The sequence below is a fragment of the Giraffa tippelskirchi genome, chromosome Y, assembly GCF_054371585.1.
Source record: "Giraffa tippelskirchi isolate mGirTip1 chromosome Y, T2T-mGirTip1v1.2.pri, whole genome shotgun sequence".
Classification (NCBI taxonomy): domain Eukaryota; kingdom Metazoa; phylum Chordata; class Mammalia; order Artiodactyla; family Giraffidae; genus Giraffa; species Giraffa tippelskirchi.
In genome coordinates, this window is record NC_137290.1 from 26,490,325 (window position 1) to 26,507,503 (window position 17,179).

At 37.4% G+C, this 17,179-nt stretch overlaps 1 protein-coding gene across 10 annotated transcripts; it reads left to right on the forward strand.

The window, feature by feature from the left end:
- Window positions 1-61: 61 nt before the first annotated feature.
- On the forward strand, window positions 62-16,961 carry LOC145537843 (RNA-binding motif protein, X chromosome-like). Of its 10 annotated transcripts, none has more exons than XM_081568782.1 (9): window positions 62-218; window positions 6,721-6,833; window positions 7,363-7,466; window positions 9,465-9,636; window positions 11,056-11,202; window positions 12,949-13,060; window positions 14,401-14,526; window positions 14,604-14,692; window positions 15,168-16,961. In XM_081568782.1, the coding sequence occupies exons 2-9, from the start codon at window positions 6,725-6,727 to the stop codon at window positions 15,494-15,496; spliced, it is 1,188 nt and encodes a 395-aa protein (XP_081424908.1). In that variant the 5' UTR covers window positions 62-218; window positions 6,721-6,724; the 3' UTR covers window positions 15,497-16,961. The 10 variants fall into 10 exon arrangements, with proteins under 10 accessions (XP_081424908.1, XP_081424907.1, XP_081424910.1 ...); XM_081568781.1 differs by having other exon boundaries at window positions 62-117; XM_081568784.1 differs by having other exon boundaries at window positions 62-117; window positions 14,413-14,526.
- Window positions 16,962-17,179: the final 218 nt, after the last annotated feature.

Below are 17,179 nucleotides of genomic sequence, written 5' to 3' on the forward strand. Positions count from 1 at the left end.
ATACATCCGGGTTCCTAATTTTCGTCTCCTCCCGCCATACATCCGGTTCCTTATGCTCTTCACAGAAGAGGCGTGGCAGCGTTCAACGTTGGTTTAGCTAGCGGTCGACGGAAGAAGGTTGGTGTTGCGTGTTCAGAAGAACAAGACAAAAAAAGATAAGGAATAGAGCATTTTAAGATTGAAAGACAGATTTATACTTTACAAGAACATGTTTTTAGGTATAGCGTCTGTTTTTACTGGAGAAAAATGGTAACTCAGACCGATTTTTCCTGTCAGGGTTTTTCCCGTAAGAGTTAATACCTGAGTAAAGTATATATATATATATAATGTACATTATCCTGAAAAGTCCTATTAGTTTATTTCTTGAAAAGTATCTTTAATTTTATTCCTTGGTGAATCAGTGCGGAAAGTAGCAATGGAAAGCCAGTGAAGTTTGAGGGCTTTTTTGTCTGAATGGAGGGAGGATGGGAGTGGGGGTGGGGTAAAGAGGGGGGTTTGAAATGTCTGGGTGGTGGCTGTGGAAACATATACTGGTCACATATTCTTACCCTGGTACTGAGAACGCTGTTTTTACTTTGTAACTTTACTTTGGTATGTAACACTAAGGCTTTATTCACCAGTTTATGGCTACTAGTGAGGAATGTTGGTTGCTTTTGGTGTGTAATTCGGCTTTTTCCGTTGCCTTGGGGCTGCTAGTTACATGGAATGTTGCTTTGGTGGACAATTTGGCTTTTTCCCATTGGTTTGGGGCTGCTAGTCACGTGGAATGTTGCTTTGGTGTGTAATGAGGCTTTTCTCCCTCCGCTTGGGGCTGCTAGTCGTGCTGAATGTTGCTCTAGTGTGTAATGCGGTTTTTTTCTGTTGGTTTGGGGCTGCTAGTCAGATGGAATGTTGGTTTGGTTTCTCACGTAATTTGCTTTGGTGTGTAATGCGGCATTTCATTCTCTGCACTTGGGAATGCTAGTCGTGCTGAATGTTGCTCTGGTGTGTAATTCTAATTTTTCCGTTGGCTTGTGGCTGCTTGTTGTGTGGAATTCTGCTTTGGTGTGTCAGGCGGCTCTTTTTTTCCGATGGCCATTTTTTTTTTCGTTGGCTTCGGCCTGCTCCTTGTGCGGAATGTTGCTTTCGTGGGTAACGCCATTTTTCTCCCTCCGCTTGGGGCTGCTAGTCGTGCAGAATGTTGCTTTGGTGTGTCATGCGGCTTTTTTTTCCGTTGGCCTTTTTTTTTTTTTTTTTCATTGGCTTCGGACAGCTCGTTCTGCGGATGTTTCTTTCGTGGGTAACGCCATTTTTCTCCCTCCGCTTGGGGCTGCTAGTCGTGCTGAATGTTGCTCAGGTGTGTAATGCGGTTTTTTCCTATTGGTTTCGGGCTGCTAGTCACGTGAAATATTGCTTTGGTTTCTCGCGTAATTTGTTTTGGTGTGTAATGCGGCGTTTTTTTCTCTCCACTTGGGGCCGCTAGTAGTGCAGAATGTTGCTTTGGTGTGTCATGCGGCTTTTTTTTTTTTGCGTTGGCCATTTTTTTTTTCCGTTGGCTTCGGCCTGCTCCTTATGCGGAATGTTGCTTTCGTGGGTAACGCCATTTTTCTCCCTCCGCTTGGGGCTGCTAGTCGTGCAGAATGTTGCTTTGGTGTGTCATGCGGCTTTTTTTTTCCGTTGGCCTTTTTTTTTTTTTTCATTGGCTTCGGACAGCTCGTTCTGCGGATGTTGCTTTCGTGGGTAACGCCATTTTTCTCCCTCCGCTTGGGGCTGCTAGTCGTGCTGAATGTTGCTCAGGTGTGTAATGCGTTTTTTTTCCCATTGGTTTCGGGCTGCTGGTCACGTGAAATATTGCTTTGGTTTCTCGCGTAATTTGTTTTGGTGCGTAATGCGGCGTTTTTTTCTCTCCATTTGGGGCCGCTAGTCGTGCAGAATGTTGCTTGGTGTGTCATGCGGCTTTTTTTTCCGTTGGCCTTTTTTTTTTTCCATTGGCTTCGGACAGCTCATTGTGCGCATGTTGCTTTCATGGGTAACGCCATTTTTCTCCCTCCGCTTGGGGCTGTTAGTCGTGCTGAATGTTGCTCAGGTGTGTAATGCGTTTTTTTTCCCATTGGTTTCGGGCTGCTGGTCACGTGAAATATTGCTTTGGTTTCTCGCGTAATTTGTTTTGGTGCGTAATGCGGCGTTTTTTTCTCTCCATTTGGGGCCGCTAGTCGTGCAGAATGTTGCTTGGTGTGTCATGTGGCTTTTTTTTTCCGTTGGCCTTTTTTTTTTTTCCCATTGGCTTCGGACAGCTCATTGTGCGCATGTTGCTTTTATGGGTAACGCCATTTTTCTCCCTCCGCTTGGGGCTGTTAGTCGTGCTGAATGTTGCTCAGGTGTGTAATGCGTTTTTTTTCCCATTGGTTTCGGGCTGCTGGTCACGTGAAATATTGCTTTGGTTTCTCGCGTAATTTGTTTTGGTGCGTAATGCGGCGTTTTTTTCTCTCCATTTGGGGCCGCTAGTCGTGCAGAATGTTGCTTGGTGTGTCATGCGGCTTTTTTTCCGTTGGCCTTTTTTTTTTTCCATTGGCTTCGGACAGCTCATTGTGCGCATGTTGCTTTCATGGGTAACGCCATTTTTCTCCCTCCGCTTGGGGCTGTTAGTCGTGCTGAATGTTGCTCAGGTGTGTAATGCGTTTTTTTTCCCATTGGTTTCGGGCTGCTGGTCACGTGAAATATTGCTTTGGTTTCTCGCGTAATTTGTTTTGGTGCGTAATGCGGCGTTTTTTTCTCTCCACTTGGGGCCGCTAGTCGTGCAGAATGTTGCTTGGTGTGTCATGCGGCTTTTTTTTTCCGTTGGCCTTTTTTTTTTTTTCCCATTGGCTTCGGACAGCTCATTGTGCGGATGTTGCTTTCATGGGTAACGCCATTTTTCTCCCTCCGCTTGGGGCTGTTAGTCGTACTGAATGTTGCTCAGGTGTGTAATGCGTTTTTTTTCCCATTGGTTTCGGGCTGCTGGTCACGTGAAATATTGCTTTGGTTTCTCGCGTAATTTGTTTTGGTGCGTAATGTGGCGTTTTTTTCTCTCCACTTGGGGCCGCTAGTCGTGCAGAATGTTGCTTGGTGTGTCATGCGGCTTTTTTTTTCCGTTGGCCTTTTTTTTTTTTTCGTTGGCTTCGGCCTGCTCCTTGTGCGGAATGTTGCTTTCGTGGGTAACGCCATTTTTATCCCTCCGCTTGGGGCCGCTAGTCGTGCAGAATGTTGCTTTGGTGTGTCATGCGGCTTTTTTTTTCCGTTGGCCATTTTTTTTTTTCGTTGGCTTCGGCCTGCTCCTTGTGCGGAATGTTGCTTTCGTGGGTAACGCCATTTTTATCCCTCCGCTTGGGGCCGCTAGTCGTGCAGAATGTTGCTTTGGTGTGTCATGCGGCTTTTTTTTTCCGTTCGCCATTTTTTTTTTTTCATTGGCTTCGGCCTGCTCCTTGTGCGGAATGTTGCTTTCGTGGGTAACGCCATTTTTCTCACTCCACTTGGGGCTGCTAGTCGTGCTGAATGTTGCTCAGGTGTGTAATGTGGCTTTCTCGTGGGCTTAGGGCTGCTACTCACATGGAATGTTGCTTTGGTTTCTCGCGAAATGTTGCTTTGGTGTGTAATGTGGCTTTTTTTTTTTTCCTCTCCACTTTGGACGCTTGTCGTGCAGAATGTACCTTTGGTGTGTAATACGGTGTTTTTTCCCGTTGGCATTTTTTTTTTCCCGTTGGCTTGGGACTGCTCATTGTGCAGATTGCTGTTTTCGTGGGTAACGCGGCTTTTCTCCCTCTGCTTGGGGCTACTAGTCGTAGTGAATGTTGCTCTGGTGTGTAATGCGGCTTTTTTCCGTTGTCTTAGGGCTGCTAGTAGGAGTTGGACAGGACTGAGTGACTTCCCTTTCACTTTTCACCGTCATGCATTGGAGAAGGAAATGGCAACCCATTTCACTGTTATTGCCTGGAGAATCCCAGGGATGGGGGAGCCTGGTGGGCTGTCGTCTATGGCGTCGCACATAGTCCGACACAAGTGAAGCAACTTAGCAGCAGCAGCAGCAATCGCGTAGAATGTCGCTTTGGTGTTTCGTGTAATGTTGCTTTGATGTGGAATGTGACTTTTTTTTCTTTCGTCTTGAGGCGCTTGTCCTGCAGAATGTAGCTTTGGTGTATAATACGGCGTTTTCCGTTGGCTTGTTTTTTTTTTGTTTTTTTTGTTGTTTTTTTTCATTGGCTTGGGACTGCTCATTGTATGGAATGCTGCTTTGGTGGGTAAGGCGGAGTTTCTCCCTCTGCTTGGGGCTGCCAGTCCTCTTAATGTTGCTCTGGTGTGTAATTTGACTTTTTTTCCATTGGTGTGGGGCTGCTTTTCAGGTGGAATGTTGCCTTGGTTTTTCACATAATGTTGCTTTGGTGTGTAATGTGGCTTTTTTTTCTTTCCTCAAGGGGTGCTTGTCATGCAGAATGTTGTTTTGGTGTGTAATACCGCTTTTTTCCGTTGGATTTTTTTTTTTTTTTTGGTTGTCTTTGGACTGCTCCTTGTGCGGAATGCTGTTTTGGTGGGTAACGCGGCTTTTCTCCCTCTGCCTGGGGCTGCTAATGGTGCCGAATGTTGATCTGGTGTGTAATTTGGCTTTTTTTCCGTTGGTTTGGGGCTGCTATTCGGGTGGAATGTTGCTTTGGTTTTTTGAGTAATGTTGCCTTGGTGTGTAATGTGGCTTTTTTTTTCTGTTCACTTTGGGCGTTTGTCGTGCAGAATGTACCTTTGGTGTGTAATACGGGGTTTTTTTCGGTTTTTTTTTTCCCCATTGGCTTGGGACTACTCGTTGTGCGGAATACTGCTTTGGTGGGTAACGCGGCTTTTCTCCCTCCGCTTGTGGCTGCTTGTCGTGCTGAATGTTGCTCTGGTGTGTAATGTGGCTTTTTTGCTTTGGTTTGGGGCTGATAGTAGAAGTCGGACAAGACTGAGCGACTTTCCTTTCACTTTTCAGTTCCATACATTGGAGAAGGAAATGACAACCCACTCGAGTGTTCTTGCCTGGAGAATCCCAGGGATGGGGGAGCTTGTTGGGCTGTCCTCTATGGCGTCACACAGAGACCTACACAACTGACGCAACTTAGCAGCAGCAATTGCGTAGAATGTTGCTTTGGTTTCTCGCATAATGTTGCTTTGGTGTGTAATGTGGCTTTTTTTTCTTTCCCTGTGGGGCGCTTGTCCTGCAGAATGTAGCTTTGGTGTATTATACGGCATTTTTTCCCATTGGCTTTTTTTTTTTTTTGTCGTTGTCTTGGGACTGCTCTGTGCAATGCTGTTTTCGTGGGTGACGCAGCTTTTGTCCCTCCGCTTGGGGCTACTAGTCATGCTGAATGTTGCTCTGGTGTGCAGTTTGGCTTTTTTCCTTTGGTTTGGGGCTGCGAGTAGGAGTCGTACACGACTGAACGACTTTACTTTCACTTTTCACTTTCATGCATTGGAGAAGGGAATGGCAACCCACTCCAGTGTTCTTACCTGGAGAATCCAAAGGACGGGGCAGCCTGGTGGGCTGTCGTCTATGGGGTCGCACAGAGTCCAACACAACTGAAGCAGTTTAGCAGCAGCAGCAGCAGCAGTCGGGTGGAATGTTGCTTTGGTTTCTCGTGTAATGTTGCTTCGGTGTGTAATGTGGCTTTTTTTCCCTCTCCACGTGGGGTACCTGTCATGCAGAATGTAGCTTTGGTGTATAATTTGGCCTTTTTTCCATTGGCTTGGGACTGTTCGTTGTGCAGAATGTTGCTTTGGTGTGTAACGGGGCTTTTCTCCTTCCGCTTGGGGCTGCTAGTCATGCTGAATGTTGCTGTGGTGTTTAATTCGGTTTTTTTCTTTTTTCCATTGGCTCAGGCTGTTTGTTGTGCTGGACTATTGCTTTGGTGTGTAAATCAGCTTTCCCCCCTAGGCTTGGGACTGCTAGTTGTGGCCTGTTGCTTTGGTTCGTAATCCAGCTTTTCTCTCTTGGCTTCGGGTTGCTAGTCACGTAATATTGCTTTGGTGTATAACTCAGATTTTTTCCCTTGCCTTGTGTCAGCTAACCGTGCATCAGGAAGTAACAGCCCAGGCTCCATTTTGTTTCACGTGCACTTTTTTTTTAAAGTTTTTCCCCGAGGTAGTGGCAGTAGTTGAAATACTTGACAAATATACCTGTTTTAATTACATGACCTAAAACTATAGTTTTAGTTTTCAAATGGCGAATCGTTAACAAAAATGGTCAAAATTTTATGTTCGTAAACATTAATATTCAGTTTGGACGATGGTTCTTAGTCTACCCAAATAAGTATCCACAGGTTAAATTTCTCTCAACAAAGTATTTTATTCTTTTCTGACTTTTATGACTTAGTATTGTAGAAATTTTTGAATATAAGTATATTTGAAAGATTATTTGTTGTATAATCAAGTAAATATGAGAAAATGGAGAAAATTTGAAAATGTGTTTAATGTATATTATGCACATTTTATAAAACTTAGGTACTGAATTTAGGTTTTAATGAGTGAGGTCTTTTAACATTGCAGCAGTTTTACGGCAGCTTTCTAATGTAATTTAAACTACAGGCTTTTGTCATCTGTGAAAAACAACATTCAGTAGGTCAGGGCTTGTTTCCCTTTTTGTGTTACAAGTCTCCTTGTATTTTTTTTAATGAAATTTGAACATTTTGGCTCATAATTTGTTCTTTGCTATGGGTTTGTGTATTTTTTGCCACCTAACAGTAAAATGATGGAAGCAGATCAGCCTGGAAAACTGTTCATAGGAGGCCTCAGTGCTGAAATAACGGAGAAGTCTCTTGAAGCTGAATTTGGGAAATATGGTGACATTGTGGAAGGTAACACTTGAATCAACATACATAACTCTTTAAAGCAAATGTATATTTAATATATATCGATGGACAACTATGAGCAGTTTAAGGTTTTTCGTTTTTTTATTATTATTATTTTCTTAAATTAGTTTAATTATCTATTGGGCAAGCACTTGGTAGTCAGTGAAAGGGTCTGCTCTTACTGAAAAGGGAAGAAAACAGTGCTTTTAAAATGTACTATTGGTCATGGGACATGAAATAGAATAAGATATGATAGTTGTAGAATTATTAAGATTATTTACTGTTCATTTTAAAAGTACTGGAAATGATATATAAAATTCAAATATATGGTATTTTTATATCGTATACAAAATGATATATAGATTTTTGTTGTTTTAAAGTAACTTTCAAAAGTTTGAACTATCCTCTATTGGTAACATTCAAGTATGTTAAAGGGGGGTCTTATGAGAAATTGTCAAAGGAGTGATAATTTTGAATATAATAAAGTTCAATTTTCTGTGACATGTTAAATTAAAAAGATGTATGTGTATTACAGTTCTCTTGATAAAGGATCGGAACACAAACAAGCCGAGAGGCTTTGCTTTCATTACTTTTGAGAGCCCTGAAGATGCAAATGCTGCCAAAGAAATGAATGGAAAGGTAAGTCTTAATAATGTATGTATTCATTTAATACTATTTACAGATTTCTTTGTTACAGTAGTATAATGCTTTGTAAGGCTTCACTGTCCTTTTTGTCACGTAAATACTGGATCTTCAGGTTGGGAAGAGATTGAAGTTAATACCAACATTAACAAAATACATTAAATCTGTCTTCTATTTGCATTCAAGTGTAAGCACAAATAGATTTTAACCTTCATCACTCGCCCAGTATTCCACACTGTATTTTAAGTCTTGGCATTATCTGTTTAAGACACTCTTCACTGTATCAGTGTTACAAATAAAAATTTGTCTCTTAGAAGCTGAACTTTTTAAAAAAAATTGTAGAAGAATTGATTTACAGTATTTTGTTGGTTTCTGCCATACATCAGCATGAATCAGCCATAAACATACAAATGTTATTTCCCTCCCACTTTTCTCCACATCCCACTTCTTTAGCTAGTTACAGAGTACTGTGTTTGGTCCAGGAATTCCCCCCTCTTTGGATTGTTATATTAAAAAAAAAAAGTCTGTATCTCGCCCATTTTGTATTGTGGATATTAGGTTTTTGTACTCATGATATCCTGTTGCTGAATTATCTCTGGAAATTCTACATTCCCTTAGTGTGACTACATTAATTCCCTATTATTTATAGTTATGGTTCTAGTATATTTCAGGCATATGGAACATAGTGACCCTCGTACTTTCATATTTTCAGATATGGTAATACCTAAAATTTAAGTTTGACTCAGCTTTGGGTCACATAAGTAAGTTTTCCTTGAGAATACTTGATGGTAATTATTTCTTCTTTTTTTTGTTCTAGTTGTCAAGCACAGGAACATGTAATCTGAAATTACACTTGAGTAATTTTTATTCAATAGGTGTTATATTGCCAGGCATTGATTGATTTAGTAGCTGATTAATGGTTGTGGATGAGGCAAAATATTTATTTTCTTGAGCAGTGGTGTTCTAAGGTGAAGGAAAAAATGTACAAATAGAAACATTAATTTTACATGCAGAAATGCTAACGAAAATAAAGTACTAATTTTGGTAGAGCTTATGGGGTGGTGGATACTATTTTTAGATATAGCTAGGAATGTTAGCTAAATCCTAAGTTGGGAAGAAGGCAGTGCATAAATTTGTGGAAAATATTTTGAACCAAGAAACAGAAAATGAGACCCTAAGATGGGAAAAAATGGATTTTGAGGCTGATTATATTGATCTAGGGCCCATTTCCGCCAGAAATCCTGGTAGGAATTTAGTATTTAAAATTGTTTTCCAAAAATAATATGAAGTAACAAGAGTCTATATAGTTATGATTCCTATTAGGTTTTCAAAACTCCCTTTGGTCTCTGTAAAAGATTAAGGCAGATCAGTTAAATTTAAGCATTTCTGAAAAATATGAAGTAGCATTATGGTAAGTTGTATGGTAAGTTACTATTTCATGACACAATTAAAGTAAAACAGTTGTATAAGGCAAGAAATGTTAAAGACCAAATAAGGGCTCTATTTTTTAAAAAAGAAAAATGAATATTATTAGAACTAGAGTAAATACAGAGCAGCAATTGTATTGAGAAATTTTCTTTATGTTCATGTCTAATAGAACAAATGCTAAAGTATAATTATGGTAGGAACAATAATTTTGAACAAATAACTATTGTTTAAGTAATATGCATACTTTTGCTTACCCTTGGGAAACTGAAATTTTAAATAGAAGAATTACTAAAATGAAGCATGTTATTATATAAAATAAAGATGTGTGTTTTTTTCATGGTAAAGGAGAGATACTCATCCTTTAATACCAGAGAACCTTTCAGGAAGTTCTAATCATAAATAACATATGCTTTGTGTTGGATGACTTATGAAAGGTAGTTACCATGTTGAAGGACACAGTCATTTCAGACAAAAGTGTTTGCTTTGGGGAAAAAATACTGATTTTTAATTTATTGCAATAATAAGTTAAATTTTAGGTAACATTACTGATGCTATACTCAATCGTAGTTTTTGGATGGAAAAACAATTAAAGTAGAACAAGCCAACAAACCATCTTTTGAAAGTCGTGGTAGACAGAGACCGCAACCTCCTGCAAGAAACAGGGGCTGTTCAAGAAATCTGGGATTTGAAAGAGGAGGAATTGGTGGAGCAAGGCATGTGTCACATGGAGGACACTTTGGTAATGTATTAAAATATAAGAATGCCATAGCACTGAAAAATGTTAAGTTTGAATATATAGTAAATCTAAATTTTTATTGCATTTTTAATGAGCAGAATAATCTATGAGAATATATTAGATAAGAAATTACCATTATTGATAATCAGAATTATTTCTAAGTTGTAAAGAATTGTTGTAGTTATAAAATTACTTATGTGCAAAAAATGTTTATCATATTACAGGAAAATGGCTTAAGTTTTGTTAAGTCTCTTTTACCATTGTTATTGATACCTCTTTAAGAGTTTTCCAAAGAATTCATTGCTATTGATCATACATTAGAATTTTCCAATTTAGAGCAAATAACTTTATTTAAACTATTAAAAATACATTGACACACTCTCATAATTTTCCTACTGTATTGTAAAAAGTACTGGATAACTTTGAAGATTACAATAACAGATAACCACAGTTCAGGGGTGAAAATTCTGTATTTTTGGACTGACCTTGTAGTAGTTGTCTTGAGCATATATGTACAGACAAATCTATGCAAATCTCCACTGTCATTTTGATATGGTGGTTTTGTTCCTGGGTTCTCTTGTAATAAAATTTGCATTTGGGAAAAGTTATCTTTGATACAGATGTAAAAGCCTTTATTTTGTATGTATATTTACATATATGTACATACATACATATGTTTGTGTGTGTTTGAGAACAATGAATTACTGAAAATGGTATGAAATATTTTCAAAGAAGTTTTTACTTGGTAAGAAGGGAGGCACTTTCCATTCATAAACTTCCATATATCTAACATACTTTGTCTCCTCTACTAACAATAACCAATCTTGAAAAATAAAACATTTCACTTCTGTTTTTGACAACCATATGTGTGATTCTTAGAAAGTGTTTTTAAAAGGTCAGTTGTAGGGTGTGTTCATTATAAGATGACACAGTTCTGTTGTTTTCTCAGGAGATGAGGAGAAAAGTTTACTAGCTCATACTCTGCCAAGTGTAATTGGAATACATCTGTACATTTTTATAGTTAGATAAAACGATATTTTTTTATTACTTACCACACATTCTTAAATACTATTAAAGTTGAACAGAACATAGCCTTTTTCTCAAAAAATTAACAGTAAGGGTTGAACCTTGAACCAAACAGACTTGATCTGTGTGGATTCACTTATAAGCAGGATTTTTTCTCTACTTCCTCTATTCTCTTCAGACTACTGTTACAGCAGTGGTTCTTGAATCATTTTGTAAATTTTGCAAACTGACTGAATTGTACTAACTGATGTATCATATGAGGAAATAGTTTTATTGGTTTAGACAAATACAAATGCTGAAAGCAATGGTAGTTTTTTAGTAAAGATCTATAAACAGTAAGCAAAACTTAAACATTAAGAATGTTTATTCTACTTAAAAGATTTCATTGAAATGCAGGTGATAATGGATATGGTCTAAACACGAGCTCTTCAAGAGGACCCTATCCAGTTAAAAGAGGACCATCTTCAAGAAATGAAGGTCCTTCTCCTAAAAGGTCTGCTCCTTCTGCTCAAAGTCGAAGCAGTAGTGGAATGAGAGGCCAAGGTAAACGCTATATAATACAGAGACTATTGTTTCTTAGTAGTTAGTAGAAGTGAGCTATTTTAAAATGAATGCTTAACTTTAAGAAGCAAAATTAAAGGGGAATTATATGGACATGTTTATTGATCACAATTTTTTGATTCATGGCTGGAAAATATTTTTTTGATCAGCTGTCATTTTATTTTATTAATATAAATTTATTTATTTTAATTGGAGGCTTATTACTTTACAATATTGTAGTGGTTTTGCCACTACAATGAATCTGCCATGGGTGTACATGTGTTCCCCATCCTGAACCCCCCTCCTACCTCCCTCCCCATCCCTTCCCTCTGGGTCATCCCAGTGCACCAGCCCCGAGCACCCTGTCTCATGGATCGAACCTGGACTGGTGATTCGTTTCACATAGGATAATATACATGTTTCAATGTCATTCTCCCAAATCATCCCAGCCTTGCCTTCTCCCACAGAGTCCAAAAGACTGTTCCATACATCTGTGTCTCTCTTGCTGTGTCAAATATAGGGTTGTTGTTACCATCTTTTTAAATTCCATATATATGCATTAGTATACTGTATTGGTCTTTTTCTTTCTGGCTTACTTCACTCTGTATAATAGGCTCCAGTTTCATCCACCTCATTAGAACTGATTCAAATGTATTCTTTTTAATGGCTGAGTAATATTCCATTGTGTATATGTACCAAAGCTTTCTTATTCATTAGTCTGCTGATGGACGTCTAGGTTGCTTCCGTGTCCTGGCTAAATAATTCTTTAGCATCTAATTATAGATGTGTGGTAGATGATTAACATAGAATTGGGGAAGACATTTCCTTTAAGTCTATGCTTGCTAGAGAATTTCTCTGAGATTTTTTTTAAGTTGCTAACATTTGGTGCTTAGTAGGATTTTTCACATGGTTTCAAGATCAGTATGTTCATGAAAACTAATATCCTATGAGTCAGCATCTTGGAATGTAGAGTAGTTTAGCTATGTTATATTGGCTACCTATTTAATTTAATTATAAACAGTAACTGAAACTTGCCATATTAACTGTAGTTTGTATTCTTAACATATTTTTACATTGTTGTTTGACTCTTGGTACAGTAAAAACTTTGAATCATTATCATATTGCCATTTTATGTATAGAATATTAATGAAGCCAAGGGTAATATGGTATTGATTTCAAAATACAAAAGAAGCTGAGAAACCTAAAATTTCATTAGACTTATTAGCCTAGTAAGCAAACAAAACAAGAGAAGTCTGAAGAATTAGTAAGAATTAACACAAGAAGGGAACATTATTTATGAGAAATAGTTTCCTGTTTTGGAAGAGGTAGCATTTTTCAAATGAGCCCTTTTTTACTAATGAGTTGTTGAACTCAATAGTAATATCACTTAGAAAGGTCAGTAATTCAGGTTGCAGTTTATGTTAAATTTATCAACATTGGGAGAGAATCAACTATTTGGTGATTGAATGTCTGATAATAGTTTCCAAAAATTAATTAGACTTTACTCAAGTTTTGAGGGCTTCTATTACTGGTAATTTAAAGATTATGCAAAATGTACAGGGAGCAGGTGTCAGGAAATAAAATGTTCAGGAATTACATTTATAAAGGAAATTAATGTGCATTAATGGGATTTTATAAGTAATTTTTTAAAATTGTTTTGGAAAAAAGATAACAGTCTTTTGAATTTTTCTTTTAAATATTACTCTCAATTCTGAGATACTTATTTATATAAGCACTTTTAAATTAAAGGTCCAGTATTGCGGAGAGAAAATTACAGAGGAGGTCCTCGTAGAGAGCCAGTGTCTTCTCGGAGAGATAACTATGTGTCACCAAGAGATGATGGTTATGCTACTAAAAACAGGTAAAGAAAAACAAAATATATGAATTTTTAACTCATAGTTAATTTTGTTGAGGTAAAATTTATCTAACAATATTTTTTTCTTTTTTAAATTAGTTTATTTATCTATTTTTTAACTTTACAATATTGTATTTGTTTTGCCATACATTGACATGAACCCATCATGGGTATACATGTGTTCCTCTTCCAGAACCCCCCTCCCACCATCCGTCCCCATCCCATACCTCCGGGTCATCTCGGAAAAGTGAACAATTCAGTAGCATTTAGAATACTCAGAATTCTGCAAACACTATCTCTGTTCAGTTCCAAAATATTTCATCACCCTAAAACAAAATCCATAAGCAGCTGCTCCTATTTTATCCCCCCCCGTGTCCCTAGTAAACGCCCACCTATGTCATGTGTCTGTAAATTTACCTGATCCTAAATATATCATACGTTCACTGTAGCCTGCTAGGCTCCGCTGTCCATGGATTTCTCCAGGTGAGAATACTGTAGTGGGTAGCCATTCTCTTCTCCGGCGGATCTTCCTGAGGGATTGAACCCTGGCCTTCCACATTGCAGGCATATTCTTTACCAATTGAGCCACCAGGGAAGCCCTAAAAATATGTGACCTTTAATATGTGGCTTTTCCATTAGTGTGAGTGTTTTCAAAGATAATCCTTGCTGAAGCAAGAATCAGTACTTCAGTTTTTGAGTTGGGGTTAACTACCATTGTATGTATAGTTAAGATGGTTTGTTTATCCATCTTTGTGGTTAATGTGTACAAACATTTGAGTACCTGTCTTCAATTTGGAGTGTCAACTCTGAATTGGAATTCATGGGTCATACAGTAATTTCAGTATTTTAAGGAACCATTCATCTTCTCCATAACTGCACTGGTGGTGCAACACTAAGAGCTCAGCTGCCAGTGCAAGAGACTCAGGTTCAATCCCAAGGTGGAGAAGATCCCCTGGATAAGAAAACAGCAACTTACTCCATATTCTTGCTTGGAAAATCTCATCAATAGAGAGCTACAGTCCACCAGGTCAGTAAGAGTTGGACACAACTTTATATTTCTACCATGCACACACAGGATTTCAGTTTCTCTACATGCTCACCGACACTTGATGTTTTATATTTTATAAATACATATATATTGCCTGTCTACTAGGTGTGGAGTAGGTATCTCATTCTGATTGAGAAACTGTATTCCCCTAAAAAACAATTATGTTAAGCAGTGTTTTATATTCTTGTTATATATATATCTTCCTTGAAGAAAAGTATCTTGAAGTCCTTTGCACATTTAAAGCTTTCTTTCTGTATGAGTTCTTTTCGTTTAATTTTTTTTGTTTGTATGTTTTAAGTTACTCAGGCAGAGATTATCCAGGTTCCCGAGACACCAAGGATTATGCTCCACCATCTAGAGACTATGCATACCGTGATTATGGCCATTCAAGTTCTCGGGATGATCATTCCTCTAGAGGACATAGGTACTATAAACAATTCTGTTTTTAATCAAATAGCTTACAGAATTTCTTATTTGTAACATTAATTCTCTTAAATTTAGTGATCATGATGGCTCTGGTGGAAGTCGTGATAGAGATTATTCTGAACGTCGAAGTGGAGGCTCTTACAGGGATTCATATAAGAGTTATGGTAAGAGTACAGTTACAACTTAAAAATGACAAGCTAGATCTTTATCATTTACTCAGGTTTACTTCTAATTTCTCAAAAAGAAAATTACCTAATTGATTGGTTTGAAAGTCTTTGAATTATTTTTGATCAGTCATGTAAAATGATATGAAGGGTAAATTGGCAGCTCACATTTTTTAATCACAAAAGTTATTGTAACATTTTTAAAAACAAGAGTGCTATTAAGAGTATTAAGCATAAGAACATTATGAAGTTCAAAATTTTAGTCTTTCCCAAAAAATTAACATTTAAACTACCGGAGCTAAAAATACTGATCTTTTAAATAAATAAATGTGAAAGCTCCTTCACCATTGCTACTAATTCGTATATTCACCACAGAGGCAGATAAAGGCTATCCTTTCAAAGATTTAGTATTTTACAGGCATGTTATAGCAGTAACGGGAAAAGTTTTTAATTTTGTTAATTGTTAATTTCACAGGGGGCTCCCATGGTGCTCCATCAGAAAGAGGTCCACCTCTGAGTTATGGCAGAAGCAGTCGCTATGATGATTATAGCAGTACAAGAGATAAATATGGAGGAGGTTGGAAAAGTTACCCAAGCAGCCAAAGTGATACATACTTAAGCGTTCGTGACCATGGTGGAAGACAAGAACGAGGATTTCCATCCTCCCAGGATAGGGGTATACCATCCTCCAAGGATAGGGTGTACCATGCTCCTCGTGAGTCATACAGTAGCTCAGGTTGTGAGGCTTCCAGGAGAGGCCATGGGGGAAGCCGATCTGAAAGAGTAGGCCGAAACAGATACTAAAAATGATAGTCACTTACCATGTTTTCTTGTCATGGGAAAAATTTTTGTGAGTTTCTGTTTGAATTGATAACTTGAGTATTACTGGAGAAAAAATGTTACTTTTGGAGGGAAGAGCTGTAAACTTTCCCCTCCATGAGTTTTCAGATAAGTTGAAAAATAGTTATTCAATGTAATTTCATAGTTGTTACTGCTAATTGAAAAATAGAAGTTAAAGTTTTTAAATTTAGTGTCTAAATTTTCAGAGTATGTTTTGTGAATGCTGTTGTTTATTTTAGTGGTGAGTTAAACATAAAAACACTTGCTTGGAAGGTGAATTGTGCTGTTTGCTTAAAGTTTCCCTTTGTGTCTTAGCACATGAATGTGCTCAGAATTAAGCATTATGATATTTCTCCATTGCAAGCTGTACCTGCTTTCTGTTTAGGTTAACAATATTACGTTATTTTTGAAAGCGGTGTATAAAAGGTTTGACAAGTCTCTAAAAAACCTGAAAGCAGTGTTTGCATCTTTACTGAAATTTTGAATCTAACTTTTTAAAACAATAGTATAAATCAGAAGAAAATTTAGATGTATGACTAAAATGTTTAGGAAGGCTAAAGTTAAGTATCAGTCTTCTTATCCATTCAAGTGGCAAATGAAAAAAGTGCCAACCACAATTAAAAAGAAAACAATTTGCACCTAAGTTGAGATTGAACTCTTTAAGTATTCTGAGCATGTATCTTAATGAAAGGAAGTAGTTCTAGATTTGTTGGAAAGCCAATGTTTTAAGTAATACTAATTTTAACTTCATTTTGGAGTACTTGATATAACCCCAAAGTATAGGCTTATCTATAAGAAAAGCTAAGGGTTTTTATAGGTAAATTTAGGTATCAATAACACATCAACTTTTTATTAAGAGAGGAGTATAACAGCTGCAGAACAAATTGGAATTTGCAAAATTAGTGGAGAAATTTGCAATTTCCTTTTAAAATAACAGCAAGTTAGGGGAAATTTACTTGTTAAAGGTTTAATTAACAATAAAATTAAAATACCATTTGAGGAAAACTCAGAAGACAGATTCAGAAATTTCTTAGGATTGTTCCACATGTTAGAAGTCAAAGGCATAGTTAAATACATTTTCAAGACAAAGGGCAGTGCATAAAAGTGACATATTGATATTTTACATGAAGTTCACCAGGCAGCACTGTCCAGGTGAGCACTTACAAGGCATAATTTGTTTAGTGTTTAGTAACTCTGAAATCATCTAAATTTATATAGCCAGAGTAAAGTGGAAAAAAGTCCTTGAAAATGTCTTGGCTTAAAGGGGTTATCTTCCCGTATGTTGCTTGTTTATATTTGATATTTTTGTGTTAGAGAAAACTTTTTTCACTTGTGATTTTTCATTAGTTTTGTATGTGTTGTAAACTTTTAGTAGTTTGTGTTAAGAATTTTTATCTTGAAATTAAAAAAGTTGCATAACTTTCTAAAAGTGTTTGGCTTTTTATACACAATCTATTTTTTTTTCTTACTGTGATACCTGATAGAATTCTTAATGTAAGACCAATTTTTCCAGTGAAAAGTCTGTCACTGTTTCCATATTTTCCTTATCTGTATTTGCCGTGAAGCTGTGGGACCAGATGCTATGATCTTCACTTTTTGAATGCTGAGTGAGCCAGCTTTTTCACTCTCCTCTTTCACATTCATTAA

Coding starts and splice junctions, on each gene's coding strand:
- LOC145537843 (XM_081568774.1), top strand. CDS start 2,946: ATGCGTTTTTTTTCCCATTGGTTTCGGGCTGCTGGTCACGTGAAATAT. Junction 7,467..9,464: donor CCAAAGAAATGAATGGAAAG/GTAAGTCTTAAT, acceptor ACTCAATCGTAG/TTTTTGGATGGAAAAACAAT. Junction 11,203..12,948: donor TAGTGGAATGAGAGGCCAAG/GTAAACGCTATA, acceptor TTTAAATTAAAG/GTCCAGTATTGCGGAGAGAA.